General features: G+C 51.2%; 1 protein-coding gene across 1 annotated transcript; it reads right to left on the minus strand.

The window, feature by feature from the left end:
• Window positions 1-86: 86 nt before the first annotated feature.
• Window positions 87-2,823, minus strand: TMEM160 (transmembrane protein 160). The gene is made up of 3 exons (XM_003817483.6): window positions 2,582-2,823; window positions 801-893; window positions 87-433 (listed from the first exon to the last, which is right to left on the minus strand). Exons 1-3 carry the CDS (start codon window positions 2,787-2,789, stop codon window positions 168-170), a joined length of 567 nt encoding a protein of 188 aa, XP_003817531.2. The 5' UTR covers window positions 2,790-2,823; the 3' UTR covers window positions 87-167.
• Window positions 2,824-16,608: the final 13,785 nt, after the last annotated feature.

Consider the following 16,608-nt stretch of genomic DNA (forward strand, 5'->3'; position numbering starts at 1 on the left):
CTCTCCCTCCTCCCGCCCTCCTGCCTCTCCAGTTAGTCCGCTCCTCGCCGCCCTTCCCCAAGGAACACGAACCAGCACTCTGCATCTGGAGGAGGGGAGGTCAGGTTTAATGTCCCAGTCCTCGGGCGCTGTCGTCCAGCGCCTGCCAGGCCCCACGGCCGTGTCGCTCACTCGGGTGGCGGCCGACCCGCCTCATCAGGGCCTTCCGCGGAGGCCGTCCCGTCGTCCTCGGGCACCAGCTCCACGTCCAGCTCCAGCTGCCCCATGTAGAGGCCCACGGCGCACGCCCAGAGCAGGCTGGCGGCCAGCACGGCGCCCACGCCCACGGCCGCGCCCCCCAGCGTCAGCTGCATGGGTCCTCGCAGCGCTGCCAGGCCCACAGCGTACGAGGCGCTGCCCCACACCACGCACAGGCCGCCCAGCAGGAAGAAGCCTGCGGGAGAGGCAGGGTAGCGACAGGGCCAAGGTCGGGGGATGAAAAAGTATCCCGGGGTGTGGGGGATGGTCTGGGAGCAAAGCCAGGGTTGAGGAGACAGGAACAGAGGCAGGGCCGTGCCAGGGGCTAGACTGCATCTTTGAGAATCAGATCGGAGGGGAGGGGACCATAGCCATGTCCTGGGCCACCCATTCAGATGGACCTAGTGCCTATGGGAGGGGTGTCTTCTGGTGGGGGAAGAATGGGGGTTCTATACTTACTACTGGGAGTGGGATGGGGTAGGAGAGTCTACTCTCACCAGGGCAGGTGATAGGGGCTCTGCATTCTCTGGTTCCGTGCGGCGAGGGGGCGGGTCTGCACTCACCATATGCTGCTTCCCGACCCATGTCACTCTGCATGAAGGAGATGACCCCGATGCCCGATGCCAGGAGGCCATTGCGGAACCAGGAGAGGAAGGCTGGAGGGAGGGGGACATGGGGGGATTAACATCACCCCCAACCCTACCTCCTCAATCCCCCTTGCCCAGTCAAACTGAGGGGCCTCCCTTCAGCTCACGCCACCCCATCCAGCCGCAAGGCAAGCCCATCCCAAATCCTCACCTCTTCCAGGAAGCCCCTCACCTAACCATATCCCCCCACATCCTCTCTGGCCTCCACTTCAGTGCCCCTCTCCCCCAAACTCTGTAACACTAAGGATTCAAGGGCCGGGTGTGGTGGCTCACCCCTGTAATCCCAGCACTTTGGGAGGCCAAGGCAGGCGGATCATGAGGTCAGGAGTTTGAGACCAGCCTGGCCAACATAGTCAAACCCTGTGTCTACTAAAAATGTTAAAATTAGCAGGGTGTGGTGGCACGTGCCTGTAGTCCCAGCTACTCAGGAAGCTGACGGAGGAGAATCACTTGAATCCGGGAGGCAGAGATTGCAGCGAGCCAAGATCATGCCACTGCACTCCAGCCTGGGCGACAGAGTGAGACTCCGTCTCAAAAAAAAAAAGGATTCAAGATAGTCCCTGCAGAATGTGGAGGACAATCTAGGGGCAAAGTTGCAGAACCTCCATCTGAGGAGTCATCTTGGCCAAACCCCTCCCTCTACGTGTACCCCCACGGCCTACCCACTCACTTCTTTCTCAGAACTCTGGGACAAACTGTTTCCTAATCCAGGCCGCTCTTCAGCCTTGCCCTTCTTTTCCTTCAAATGCCGCCATCTCCTACCGAGTATGGCCTGGGCCAATCCCATCCACGTCCGTCACCATTCACGTCCTTTACAAACAGCCTACCACACCCTATATCTAGATGCCCGATCCTGGCCTGGTGAGGTGACTCACACCTATAATCCCAGCACTTTGGGAAGCCAAGGCAGGAGGATTCTCTGAGCCCAAGAGTTCAGACCAGCCTGGGCAACAAAGCAAGACCCCGTCTCTACATAAATTAAAATAGTTGGGTGCGGTGGTGTATGCCTGTAGCTCCAGCTAAGCAGGAGGCTGAGGCAAGAGGATAGCTTGAGCCCAGGAGTTCAAGGCTGCAGTGGGCTACGATTGCGCCACTGCGCTCCAGCCTCGGTGACAGAGCAAGACACCGTCATTAAAAAAATAAAATTAAAAAAAAAAAACAAAACATGGCCAGTCCGCTCCATTCTGGACCTGGCCTCCGTCACAAGCCCCGCCCTCTGCAGCCTAGATCACCTCCCCCTCCAATCAGCAGAGAGCTTTCTCCCGATTGGTTGTCCCCTTCTCCAATCCTGAACTTCCCCCTCTTCTGCGGGGATCCACACTCCCGCTCTCTGCACAGTGGTGGCCTCTGCAATCGGGACGGACCCATTTTGTACCCAACTCCACAGACCCTAAGCTCTCCCTGGAAGCCCCTCTCCCCACGGCAGGCGCGATTCTACGAGGCTGCCTCGCGCAACCCTACCACCCCCTCCAATCCCTACGGCGCCCCGTTACCCGGGGTCCTCGTCCTCCCCGCAAACCCATCCCCTCTGCGGGCACCTGCGCTCTTGCAGTCTGCGCTTCCGTGCGCTCACACTGAAGCCCTTCTCGGAGCCGAGCCCGGGCCCCGTTTCCTGCAGAAGCCCCCGCCCCATCAAGGTCCCACGCGAGCCCGGGACCCCCGTCCCATCCGCACCGCCCCCACCCCTAGCCACCGACCTGTCTCGTGCGCTTTTCGGAGGAGCCAGGCGTCCGCACGATCCAGCTCGGACACTGGGGGCGGCGAAGCCCCGGCGCGGGGACCGTGGCCGGGGGCGAAGGACCCCCGGGCGCCCCCGCTCCGGGGCCGCTGAGGCGGCAGTAGCGACCTCCGGAAGCGGAGACGGGCAAGGCGAGCGGCCCGAGCCCACCACCAGCCGCCTCCCATGATTCGCACTACGGCCGCCGCGCGCCGTACCGCCCCACCGGCCTCCGGTAGGTTGTAACCCATGTCACTCAGGATGAGTGGCTTACCCATTGGCTATGCGCTCGCCACTCAGGTCCGGTGTGAATTGTCCATTGGTCGGAATGGCAGTGATTCCCTCCTCTGTCATCTAGGCCGGTAGTGCCCGTCCCTCCTTGATTTTGTACCGGACTACGAATCCCAGCGATCATTGCGCTCGGGGAAAGCCGATCTTCAGAAGTCGCAGGCGAGATGTCTGCTGGGAATTGTAGTTTTAATTCTATCTTTTTTTAACGGAGTACATGCCGAACACCTATTGTAGTTGTTTCTTGGTTGTTTCTTTCTTTCTTTCTTTCTTTCTTTCTTTCTTTCTTCTCTTTCTTTCTTTCTCTTTCTTTCTCTTTCTTTTTCCCTCCCTCCCTCCCTTCCCTCCCCTCCTTCCTTTTTTTTCCCCCGACCCGAGACTGAGTCTTGCTCTGTCGCCCAGGCTGGAGTGCAGTGGTGCGATCTCGGCTCACTGCAACCTCCGCCTCCCGGGTTCAAGCGATTCTCCTGCGTCAGCCTCCTGAGTAGCTGGGATTATAGGCATGCGCCACCACGCCCAGCTAATTTTTGTATCTTTAGTAGAGACAGGGTTTCACCATGTTGGCCAGGCTGGTCTCGAACTCCTGACCTCAAGTGATCCACCCGCCTCGGCCTCCAAAAGTGCTGGGATTACAGGCGTGAGCCACCGTGCCCGGCCAGGTCTGTCTCTTTAAGACAGATTTGTTTTCTCTGCCCTAACCCATTCTGGGATTCAGCTTTGCCTTCTCTCATCAGCATAAACCATTTCACTAGCCAGGAATGTGAAAAATGTGTCTGGAATATTTTCAATTTGCACTTAATCCCATTTAAAGCTTCACATTCATTGCAAGCCTGCAGGCTATGCAGTGCAGTCCATTTGAACTCCCTCCTTAAGTTTAACCCCCTTGCTAGCTCCCCTACTTTTCCTCTTCATAAAATCCAAGCCCAGGCCAGGCTCGGTGGCTCACATCTGTAATCCCACCACTTTGGGAGTCTGAGGCGGGCAGATCACGAGATCAGGAGTTCGAGACCAGCCTGACCAACATGGTGAAACCCCGTCTCTACTAAAAATACAAAAATTAGGCATGGTGGCAGGCACCTGTAATCCCAGCTACTTGTGAGGCTGAGGCAGGAGAATCATTTGTTTCATGCGCGTCCATGTGAAGAGACCACCAAACAGGCTTTGTGTGAGCAAGATGGCTGTTTATTTCACCTGGCTGCAGGCGGGCTGAGTCCGAAAAGAGAGTCAGCAAAGGGTGGTGGATTATCATTAGTTCTTAGAGGTTTTGGGATAGGCGGTGAAGTTAAGAGCAATGTTTTGCGGGCAGGGGTGGATCTCACACAGTACCTTCTCAAGGGTGGGGAGAATTACAAAGAACCTTCTTAAGGGTGGGGGAGATTACAAAGTACATTGATCAGTTAGGTGGGGCAGGAACAAATCACAATGGCGGAATGTCATCAGTTAAGGCTATTTTTACTTCTTTTGTGGATCTTCAGTTACTTCAGGCCATCTGGATGTATACGTGCAAGTCACAGGTGATGCGATGGCTTGGCTTGGGCTCAGAGGCCTGACATTTCTGCCTTCTTTTATTAATAAGAAAAATAAAACAAAATAGTGTTGAAGTCTTGGCGGGTGGTATGGAGAGAGAATGGGCGATGTTTCTCAGGGCTGCTTCAAGCAGGATTAGGGGCGGCGTGCGAACCTAAAGTGGGAGAGATTAAGCTGAAGGAAGATTTTTGTGGTAAGGGGTGATATTGTGGGGTTGTTAGAAGAAACATTTGTTGTGTAGAAGTATTGGTGATGGCCTGGATACGGTTTTGTGTGAATTGAAAAACTAAATGGAATAAGAGAAGGAGAAAAACAGGTATAAAAGGTCTAAGAATTGGGAGGACTCAGGACATCTGATTAGAGAGTGCCTAAGGAGATTCAGCATAGTCCTGCCAGCAAAGATCATTTGTTTACTTCAGGAGTTAAGAGTGGCAGTTTGGGAATAGCACGAGGAGATATCAGCTGTGATGGCTTGGAGAAACAGTGTAAACCAGCAGTGTAAACAAGAGCAGGGCACGTATGAGTAGTTGAGAACGGAGAATAGGAGTATGACTAGACAGAAGATAGTAGGGATGACAAGTTTTTTTGGGGCACAGTCTAAGTTGGTCCGGTGTCTGGAATGAGACTGGGGCCTAATAAAAAGGAGCTCAAATGGGCTGTACCTTGTAGCAGTCCCAGGACAGGCCTGAATTCTGAGAAGCGAAAGTGGTAAAAGTATTGTCCAGTCCTTTTTAAGTTGGTGGCTGAGCTTGGTGAGGTGTTTTTAAAAGACCTTTAGTCCGTTCTACTTTTCTTGAAGACGGAGGACCGTAAGGGATATAAAGGTTTCACTGAATACTAAGAGCCTGAAAAACTGCTTGGCTGATTTGACTAATAAAGGCTGGTCTGTTATCAGACTCTATAGAGGTGGGAAGGCTAAACTGAGGAATTATGTCTGACAGAAGGGAAGAAATGACTGCGGTGGCCTTCTCAGACCATGTAGGAAAGGCCTTTACTTATTCAGTGAAAGTGTCTGCCTAGACTAAGAGGTATTTTAGTTTCCTGACTCGGGGCATGTTGAGTAAAGCTAATTTGCCAGTCCTGGGGGGGGGCAAATCCCTGAGCTTGATGTGTAGGGAAGGGAGGGGGCCTGAATAATCCCTGAGGAGTAGTAGAACAGCAGATGGAACACTGAGAAGTTATTTCCTTGAGGACAGATTTCCACGATGGAAAGGAAATGAGAGGTTCTAAGAGGCAGGCTAGTGGCTTGTACTATAGCATAGCCTGCCTTTGCTGGTGTGTGGCGATTAGGCCTGGTGGAACTGCCATCAATAAATCAAGCGTGATCAGAGTGAGGAACAGGAAAGAAGGAAATATGGGGAAATGGGGTGAATATCAGGTGGATCAGAGAGATACAGTCATGGGGGTCAGGTGTGGTATCAGGAAAAATGTGGGAGGCCAGATTGAAGTCCGGGCCAGGAACAATGGTAATTGTGGGACTTAAGAGTGAGTGCAGCTGAAGGAGCCGGGGAGCAGAAAGTATATGCGTCAGGTATGAGGAAGAAAATAGATTTTGGAAGTTATGAGAAATGTAGAGAGTGAGTTGAGCATAGTTTGTGATTTTTAGGGCCTCTAAAAGTATTAAAGCAGCGGCAGTCGCTGCACGCAGACATGAGGGCTAGGCTAAAACAGTAAGGTCAAGTTGTTTGGACAGAAAGGCTACAGGGTGCAGTCCTGGCTCTTGTGTAAGAATTCTGACCGCACTAACCATGCCTAGGAAGGAAAGGAGTTGTTTTGTAAGGGATTGAGGTTTGGGAGATTAATTGGACACGATCAGCAGGGAGAGCACGTGTGTTTTTATGATAATTATGCTGAGATAGGTAACAGATGAGGATGAAATTTGGGCTTGACTGAAGTAATGGGGGCTGTCTGTGAAGCCTTGCGGCAGTACAGCCCAGGTAATTTGCTGAGCCTAATGGGTGTCAGGGTCAGTCCAAGTGAAAGCGAAGAGAGGCTGGCATGATGGGTGCAAAGGAATAGTAAAGAAAGCATGTTTGAGATCCAGAACAGAATAATGGATTGTGGAGGGAGGTATTGAGGATAGGAGAGTATATGGGTTTGGCACCATAGGGTGGATAGGCAAAACAATTTGGTTGATAAGGCACAGATCCTGAACTAACTTGTAAGGCTTGTCTGGTTTTAGGACAGGTAAAATGGGGGAATTGTAAGGAGAGTTTATAGGCTCAAAAGGCCTTACCCATTGAGCAGGGTAAGGGTGATTAGGTTTTAATGAGATGGTAAGGGGTGCATGATCGGTTGCCAAGGAAGGAGTAGAGGTATCTTATACTTGTGAGTTAAGGTGGGGGAATACAAGAGGAGGACGCAAAGGAGGCTTTGGGTTGGGAAGAAGGGCAGCAATGAGATGTAGCTGTAATCCAGGAGTAGTCAGGGAAGCAGATGATTTAGTTAAAGTGTCTCGGCCTAATAAGGGAACTGGGCAGGTGGGGATAAGTAAAAGGAGTGCTTAAAAGAGTATCGTCTAAGTTGGCACCAGAGTTGGGGAGTTTTAAGAGGTTTAGAAGCCTGGCTGTCAATACCCACAACAGTTATGGAAGCAAGGGAAACAGGCCCTTGAAAAGAAGGTAATGTGGAGTGGGTAGCCTCTGTATTGATTAAGGGGACAGACTTATCTTCCACTGTGATAGTTACTCGAAGCTCGGCGTCTGTGATGGTCTACGGGGCTTTCGAGGTGATCGGGCAGCGTCAGTCTTCAGCCGCCAAGCTGAGAAGGAGTCAGTCGGAGAGCCTTGGGCCAGAGTTCCAGGGGCTCTGGGAGTGGCTGCCAGGTGAGTTGAACAGTCCGATTTTCAGTGGGGTCCCACACAGATGGGACGCGGCTTAGGAGGAATCCCGGGCTGCGGGCATTCCTTGGCCCAGTGGCCAGATTTCCAGCATGTGTAGCAAGCTCCTAGGGGAGGAGGTTCTGGAGGAACGCCTGGCTGCTGCGGTTTGGGCGTTTGGAAGTTCTTGTGTGCTGGAGATGTGGCTGGGGTTTGTCTCACAGTGGAGGCAACGAATTGCAACTTTTTTTCTGTTATTGTACACCTTGAAGGTGAGGTTAATTAAGTCCTGTTGTGGGGTTTGATGGCCAGATTCCAATTTTTGGAGTTTTCTTTAATGTCGGGAGCAGATTGGGTAATAAAATGTATATTGAGAATAAGATGGCCTTTTGACCTTTTAGGGTCTAGGGCTGTAAAGCGTCTCAGGGTTGCTGCCAAACGAGCCATGAACTGGGCTGGATTTTTATATTTGAAGAAAAAGAGCCTAAACGCCATCTGATTTGGGATAAAGAAAAAGGAGCATTAACCTTGACTATGCCTTTAGCTCCAGCCACCTTTTTAAGAGTAAATTGCTGCGCGGGCGGGGAAGGGCTAGTCACAGAACGAAACTGTAAACCATACCGGGTGTGAGGAGGGGAGGTGATGAAAGGATTATAGGGTGGAGGAGCGGAGACTGAGGAAGAATTGGGACCTAGCTTGGCCTGGCGAGGAGGGGAGAGGTCAGATGGGTCTGTAGAAAAGGAAGATTAGAAAGACTCAGCAACGCTTGGGGTTGGGACCGAGGGGACAGGCGGGAGGGAAAGAAGGAAGATTTGGGACGAGTTGCACTGGGCACAGAGACTAGGAAGGGACTGATGTGTAAAAGAATGCCTGGACATCAGGCACCTCAGACCATTTGCCTATTTTACGACAAGAATTATTTAGATCTTGCAGGATGGAAAAATTCAAAGTGCCATTTTCTGGCTATTTGGAACTACTATCGAGTTTGTATTGGGGTCAAGCAGCATTGCAGAAGAAAATAAGGCGTTTAGGTTTTAGGTCAGGTGTGAGTTGAAGAGGTTTTAAGTTCTTGAGAAGACAGGCTAAGGGAGAAGGAGGAATGGAGGGTGGAAGGTTGCCCATAGTGAAGGAGGCAAACCCAGAGAAAAGAGAGCGTAGAGACACAGAGGGAAGGGGTTCAGGGGTTCTTACCCTCCAGAAAAGCGGGAAGCGGGGTCGGGGCATGGAAATAAGGGATTGGGGCACAGAGATAAGAGGTTGGGGTGTGGAAATAAGGGATTGGGGGTTCTTGACCCCTAGAAAAGTGGGACTTGCCACTAAGGGTGAAGGAGAGGGGGTTGAGGGGTACTTGTCCCTTCCCCAGAAAAGCAGAGAAGGGGTAGAGACACAGAGAAGGGGTTGGGGAACTTGCCCCTCCCCCAGAAAAGCAGGACTTGCCACCAAGGATGAAGGACCAAGGCAGGCGTCCCTGCGTGGTCTGACACCTTTGAAACGTGGGTGAATAATCAGAGAGGCGTCCTTGCAATGATTAAACACCAAGGGAAGGCTGCCTTCCCAGTCCGTGACTGGCGCCAGAGTTTTGGGTCCACAGATAAAACGTGTCTCCTTTGTCTCTACCAGAAAACGAAAGGAATAGAAATTAAGAGAAGGGAGAGATTGAAGTGTGGCACCAAGATTGAAAGGAGAAAGAGGTTGAGGGATAGTGAAGGAGGTTGGAAAAGAGTAAAAAGAGGCCGCTTACCGGATTTGAAATTGGTGAGTTGTTTCTTGGGCTGCTCGATCTGAGGACCTGAGGTCGTAGGTGGATCTTTCTCACAGAGCAAAGAGCAGGAGGACGGGGGATTGATCTCCCAAGGGAGGTCCCCTGATCTGAGTCACGTCACCAAATTTCATGTGCATCCATGTGAAGAGACCACCAAACAGGCTTTGTGTGAGCAAGATGGCTGTTTATTTCACCTGGCTGCAGGTGGGCTGAGTCCAAAAAGAGAGTCAGCAAAGGGTGGTGGATTATCATTAGTTCTTAGAGGTTTTGGGATAGGCGGCGAAGTTAAGAGCAATGTTTTGTGGGCAGGGGTGGATCTCACACAGTACCTTCTCAAGGGTGGGGAGAATTACAAAGAACCTTCTTAAGGGTGGGGGAGATTACAAAGTACATTGATCAGTTAGGTGGGGCAGGAACAAATCACAATGGTGGAATGTCATCAGTTAAGGCTATTTTTACTTCTTTTGTGGATCTTCAGTTACTTCAGGCCATCTGGATGTATATGTGCAAGTCACAGGGGATGTGATGGCTTGGCTTGGGCTCAGAGGCCTGACAATTTGAACCTGGGAGGCTGAGGTTGCAATGAGCTGAGATAGTGCCACTGCACTGCACTCCAGACTGGGCGACAGAGTAAGACTCCATCTTTTTTTTTTTTGAGACGGAGTTTCGCTCTGTCGCCCAGCCTGGAGTGCAGTGGCACAGTCTCCGCTCACTGCAAGCTCCACCTCCCGGGTTCACGCCATTCTCCTGCCTCAGCCTCCTGAGTAGCTGGGACTACAGGCACCCGCCACCACGCCCGGCTAAATTTTTTTTTGTATTTTCACTAGAGACGGGGTTTCACGGTGTTAGCCAGGATGGTCTCGATCTCCTGAGCTCGTGATCCGCCCGCCTCGGCCTCCCAAAGTGCTGAGATTAACAGGCTTGAGCCACCATGCCCGGCCAAGACTGCATCTTAAAAAACAAACAAAAAAAACGGCCGGGCGCAGTGGCTCACGCCTGTAATCCCAGCACTTTGGGAGGCCGAGGCGGGTGGATCACCAGGTCAGGAGATCGAGACCATCCTGGCTAACATGGTGAATCCCCGTCTCTACTAAAAAATACGAAAAAAATTAGCCGGGCATGGTGGTGGGCGCCTGTAGTCCCAGCTACTCAGGAGGCTGAGGCAGGAGAATGGCGTGAACCCGGGAGGTGGAGCTTGCAGTGAGCCGAGTTCAGGCCACTGCACTCCAGCCTGGGTGACAGAGTGAGACTCTGTCTCAAAAAAAGAGAGAAAAAAAAAAAAAACGGCTGGGAGCAGTGGCTCACGCCTGTAATCCCAGCACTTTGGGAGGCCGAGGCAGGCGGATCACCAGGTCAGGAGATCGAGACCATCCTGGCTAACGCGGTGAAACCCCGTCTCTACTAAAAATACAAAAAATTAGCCGGGCATGGTGGCGGGCGCCTGTAGTCCCAGCTACTCGGGAGGCTGAGGCAGGAGAATGGCGTGAACCCGGGAGGCAGAGCTTGCAGTGAGCCGAGATCGTGCCACTGCACTCCAGCCTGGGCAACAGTGTGAGACTCCGTCTCAAAAAAAAAAAGAAAAGAAAAAAAACAATCCAAGCCTTACTTAGTGAAAGATAAAGGAGCTGATTTTAAGAGGAGCCTGGCCCAGCAGGCTTTGTAGCCAAGGTCCAAAGGGGCAGTGGAGGGCTCTGGAACATCTTCCTGTCATTGGTGGGTTTAAGCTGGGGAGCAACATTACCAGATGCACATTTAGAGGATCCTCGAGGCTGAGCACAGGGGCTTATGCCTATAATCCGAGTGCTTTGGGGGGCTGAGGTGGGAGGATGGCTTGAGGCCAGGAATTCAAGACCAGCCTGGGCAACAAAATGAAACCTCATTTCGTTTTTTGTTTGTTTTGAGACAGAGTCTTGCTCTGTCGCCCAGACTGGAGTGCAGTGGCACCATCTCACCTCACTGTAACTTCTGCCTCCCGGGTCCAAGCAATTCTCCTGCCTCAGCCTCCTGAGTAGCTGGGATTTTAGGCATGTGCCACCATGCCAGGCTAATTTTTTTTTTTTTTTGAGATGGAGTTTCGTTGTTGTTGACCAGGCTGGGGTGCAATGGTGAGATCTCAGCTTGCTACAAACTCTGCCTCCCGGGTTCAAGCGATTCTCCTGCCTCAGCTTCCCTAGTAGTTGGGACTACAGGCGCCCGCCATCACACCCAGCTAATTTTTTGTATTTTCAGTAGATATGGGGTTTCACTATGTTGGCCATGGCTGGTCTTGAACTCCTGACCTCAAGTGATCCACCAGCCTAGGCCTCCCAAAGTGCTGGGATTATAGGCATGAGCCACCACACCTGGCTTTAACATTTTTTTCTGATCAAGGGTTCACAGTTGCCCTTTTCTTGTTTTTTATTTTCATTTTCTGTAGAGACGGGGTCTCCCTGCATTGCCTGGGATAATCTCAAACTCCTGGGCTCAAGCGATCCTCCTGCCTCAGCCTCCCAAAGTGCTGGGATTATAGGCATGAGCCACCTTGCCTAGCCTAGCTGCCCCCATCTGACTGCTGCTTTGCCTAGAGCAAACTTGAGTCAGGTTTATCTCCTTCCATGGGCCCCTGAACTTCTAGCTCACCCTCAAGTCTGAGCAAGCAATGAAATGTGGAAGGTGCCTCCTCATTAGCTTATCCTGAGAACTGCCTGACCTCACATAGCCCTGTTTCCTGTTGAATGATGCAGTCGGCTTAGTCCCTGTCATCTGCCCAACCTTCCCAGACTGCAAAGCCCCCTTAACATAGAAAATGAATGGCTTTTTTTGTTTGGTTTTGAGATGCTTGCAGATTTCTGAGACTAGGACATTCTCCCTAATGCAACAAACTTTATGAAGTTTCTCAGTATTTAAGTTTGGATATGTTGTTTTCTTTTCTTTCTTTCTTTTTTTTTGAGACAGAGTTTCACTCTTGTGGCCCAGGCTGGAGTGCAATGGCATGATCTCGGCTCACTGCAATCTCTGCCAACAGAGCATGGTGGCACACACCTGTAATCTGAGCTACTCTAGAGGTTTGCTAATTTGCTAGCAGAATTCACGGAACTGGGCAGAGTGCAGTGCTCATGCCTGTAATCCCGGCACTTTGGGAGGCTGAGGTGGGCAGATCACTTGAGGCCAGGAGTTCAAGACCTGCCATGGCCAACATGCTGAAACCCTGTCTGTACTGAAAATACAAAAATTAGCCAGGTGTGGTGGCACATGCCTGTAGTCCCAGCTACTTGGGAGGCTGAGGCACAAGAATCGCTTCATCTTGGGAAGCGGAGGTTGCAGTGAGCTGAGATTACACCACTGCACTCCAGCCTGGGAAGCAGAAAGAGATTCTTGTCTCAAAAAACAAACAAAAAGGCCAGGCATGGTGGCTCACGCCTGCAAACACAGCACTTTGGGAGGCCAAGGCGGGCAGATCACGAGGTCAGGAAATAGAGACCATCCTGGCTAACACGGTGAAAACCCATCTCTACTAAAAATAAAAAAATTAGCCTGGCATGGTGGCACACGCCTGTAGTCCCAGCTACTTGGGAGGCTGAGGCAGGAGAATTGCTTGAACCCGGGAGGCGGAGGTTGCAGTGAGCCAAGATCACGCCACTGCACTCCAGCCTGGGCAACAGAGAGAGACTCCATCTCAAAAAAAAAAAAAAAAAAGAAGAATTCATTGAAAGCTGCCATGCTCCCGGTTATGGTGTATTACAGTGCAAGAATACAGGTGAAAATCAGCCCAGGGAAGACGGGCATTCGGCAGAGCCTGGGGGCGGGGTCCCATCCTGAGGCTTCCAGCCCTCTTGTCCCCATGGAATGTGGACAGCGCTCACTTTACCCAGCAACAGTGTGTGACGGTACATGTGGAGCTTTGTCGACCAGGGAAGCTCTCGGAAGCCTCACTGTCCAGAACCTTCATTACCCCTGAGACACGTAAACCCAGTCGTCCTCCGTGAGACTGAGGTGACCTCAGGCGCCAGCCCTTCCAGAGGTCAGCTGATACCCTGTGACCCCAGGGCCCCACCCTGAGTCACATTGTTACTAGCCTAGTTGGCCCAAGGCTGATAGGTAAACCAAGATAATCTTATCAGGAATGACATTCCAGAGATTTAGAGGAGATGACCTCAAAGGCACTGAGGACAAAGGTCTTACCTCTCTTTGGGGAAGGTTAAATTCTTCATTACACTGAACCAAACAATGCAGGCCGACTCCAGAAGCTGAAAAAAGATAAAGAAATGAATTCTCCTCCGAGTCCCCTGAGCAGGAACGCAACCCAGCTGACATTTTCGTTTTATTTATGTATTTATTTTATTTTATTTTTTACTTTTATTTATTTATTTTTTTTTGAGACAGAGTCTTGCTCAGTCACCCAGGCTGGAGTGCAGTGGCTCAATCTCCCCTCACTGCAAACTCCACCTCCTGGGTTCATGCCATTCTCCTGCCTCAGCCTCCCAAGTAGCTGGGACTACAGGCGCCCACCACCACGCCCAGCTAATTTTTTTGTATTTTTTTAGTAGAGACGGGGTTTCACCCTGTTAGCCAGGATGGTCGTGATCTCCTGACCTCATGATCCGCCCGCCTCGGCCTCCCAAAGTGTTGGGATTACAGGCCTGAGCCACCCCGCCTGGCCTATTTTTTACTTTTAATTAATTTTTTGAGACAGGGTCTCACTCTGTCACCCAGGCTGGAGTGCAGTGGCTTCATCTCAGCTCACTGCAACCTCGGCTTTCAGGGCTCAGCCTCCCCAGTAACTGGGACCACAGGCATGCACCACCACACCTAGCTAATTTTTGTATTTTCTGTTGAGTTGGGGGTCTCACCATATTGCTCAGGCTGGTCTTAAACTCCTGGGTTCAAGCCATACACCCACCTCGGCCCTGAGAGTGTTGAGATTAGAGGTGTGAGCCACTGCACCCTGCTGTTTTATTTTTTTAATTTGTATTTTTGTGACAGGGTCTTACTCTGTCACCCAAGCTGGAGTGCAGTGGCGCGAGCATGGCTCCCTGCAACCTAGACCTCCCCAGCTCCAGTGACCCTCCCCTCTCAGTCTCTGGAGCAGCTGGGACTACAGGAGTGAACCACCATACCCGGCTAATTTTTGTTTGTTTGTTTTTCTGACGGAGTCTCGCTTTGTTGCCAGGCTGGGGTGCAGTGGCACGATCTCGGCTCACTGCAATCTCCGCCTCCCAGGTTCAAGTGATTCTCCTGCCTCGGCCTCCTGAGTAGCTGGGAGTACAGGTGCCCACCACCACACCCAGCTAATTTTTGTAATTTTAGTAGAGACAGGGTTTCACCACATTGGTCAGGATGGTCTCAATCTCTTGACCTTGTGATCTGCCTGCCTCGGCCTCCTAAAGTGCTGGGATTACAGGTGTGAGCCACCATGCTCGGCCCTATTTTTGGATTTTTTGGTAGAGACAGGATCTTGCCATGTTGTGCAGACTGGTCTCAAACTCCTGGGCTCAAGAGCTCCTCCCACCTTGGCCTCCAAAGTGCTGGGATTACAGATGTGAGCCACAACACCTGGCTACATCTTGGTTTTAGACTTCTGATCTTCAGAACTGTAAGAGAATACATTTGTGGCCGGGTGCGGTGGCTTACACCTGTAATCCCAGCACTTTGGGAGGCTGAGGTGGGCAGATCACCCAAGGTCAGGAGTTAGAGATCAGCCTGGCCAACGTGGTGAAACCCCGTCTCTACTAAAAATGCAAAAATTAGCTGGGCGTGGTGGTGGGTGCCTATAATCCCAGTTACTAGGGAGGCTGAGGTAGGGGAATTGCTTGAACTCAGGAGATGGAGGTTGCAGTGAGCTGAGATCATGCCACTGCACTCCAACCTGGGCGACAGAGCAAGACTCTGTCTCAAAAATAAATAAATAAATAATAATAAATAAGTAGAATACATTTGTGTTGTTTTAAGCCACTAGGTTTTTGGTCATTTGTTACAGTGGCAACAGAGAATACAGTTATGAAACCCAACAATGGATATAGTTGTGAGGATGTGAGAAGTCTACAGAGGAAAGTAAAAGGAAGAAGGGTGGGGAAGGGAGGGTGAAGAAAAAACAATAAAAGGAAAGAAAAGAAAGTAGATGGAATGATGGTTCAGATGTAATAATTTTATTTATTTTTATTTATTTCTTTGAGACGGAGTCTTACTCTGTAGTCCAGGCTGGAGTGCAGTGGTGTGATCTCAGCTCACTGCAGCCTCCGCCTCCTGGGTTCAAGCAATTCTCCTCCCTCAGCCTCCCAAGTAGCTGAGATTACAGGCGACTGCCACCACGCCTGGCTAATTTTTGCATTTTTAGTAGAGACGAGGTTTCACCATGTTGGCCAGGCTGGACTTGAACTCCTGACCTTAGGTGATCTGCCCGCCTCAGAGGTTGCAGTGAGCTGAGATCGTGCCACTGCATTCCAGCGTGGGCTACAGAGTGAGATTCCATCTCAAAAAAAAAAAAAAAAGAGCAGGGTAACAGGGTTAATTGTTGTCCCCCAAAACATATTTCTACATCCTAAGCCCTGGAACCTGTAAATGAACTAATGAACTGTATTTGGAAACAGGGTCTTTAAAAAATATATATATATAAGCTCTCACTGTTGTCCAGGCCAGAGTGTGGTGGTGTGATCACAGCTCACAGCAGCCTTGACCTCCCAGGCTCAAGGGATCCTCCTGCCTCAGCATCCCAAGTAGCTGGGACTACAGGTGCACCCACCACACCCAGCTAATTTTTCCTGTATTTTGTAGAGATGGGGTCTTCCTATGTTGCCCAGGCTGGCCTTGAACTCCTGGCATCAAGCAATCCTCCTGCCTTTGCATCCCAAATTGCTGAGATTACAGGCGTGAGCCACCACACTTGGCTGGGAAACAGGATATTTAATGAAAGATCTCAAGATGAGATTACTCTTGATTACTTGGTTGGGTTCTAAATCCAGTGAAGAGTCTTTTTTTTAATTTGAGATGGAGTCTCGCTCTGTTGCCCAGGCTGGAGTGTAGGGGCATGATCTCGGCTCACTGCAAGCTCCGCCTCCCGGGTTCACGCCATTCTCCTGCCTCAGCCTCTCGAGTAGCTGGGACTGCAGGTGCCTGCCACCACACCTGGCTAAATTTGTTTTTTTCTGTATTTTTAGTAAAGATGGGGTTTCACTGTGTTAGCCAGGATGGTCTGGTCTCGATCTCCTCACCTCATGATCCGCCCACCTCGGCCTCCAAAAGTGCTGGGATTACAGGCGTGAGCCACCGCGCCCGACTGAGTCTTTCTAAGAGACAGAAGACACAGACACAGAGGAGAAAGCCCTGGGAAAAGATGGAGGCAGAGATTGAAGCGATGTCACCACAAGCCCAGGATTGTCCATGGCCACCAGAAGCCAGGAGTGGAAAGCAAGGATTCTCCCTAGAGCCTCAGAGGCAGCCTGGCCCTGTGGACACCTTGATGGTGCACTTCTGGCCTCTAGAACAAATTTCTGTCATGTTAAGCCACCCAGTCTGTGGAGATACGTAGGCAGCCCTGGGGCTCTAATACCAATGGAATGCCAAAATGGAATTTAGAAAATGCAATCAGCCGGCCAGGCACAGTGGCTCACACCTGTAATCCCAGCACTTTGGGAG

The sequence above is a fragment of the Pan paniscus genome, chromosome 20, assembly GCF_029289425.2.
Source record: "Pan paniscus chromosome 20, NHGRI_mPanPan1-v2.0_pri, whole genome shotgun sequence".
NCBI lineage: Eukaryota > Metazoa > Chordata > Mammalia > Primates > Hominidae > Pan > Pan paniscus.

Bases quoted from the DNA above. Each gene is read 5' to 3' on its own strand.
- TMEM160 (XM_003817483.6), bottom strand. From the start codon at position 2,789: ATGGGAGGCGGCTGGTGGTGGGCTCGGGCCGCTCGCCTTGCCCGTCTC. The intron at 894-2,581 runs GTCGGTGGCTAG...CCCTCCCTCCAG, and splicing joins CCGAAAAGCGCACGAGACAG to CCTTCCTCTCCTGGTTCCGC. The intron at 434-800 runs GTGAGTGCAGAC...CCTCTCCCGCAG, and splicing joins GGGTCGGGAAGCAGCATATG to GCTTCTTCCTGCTGGGCGGC.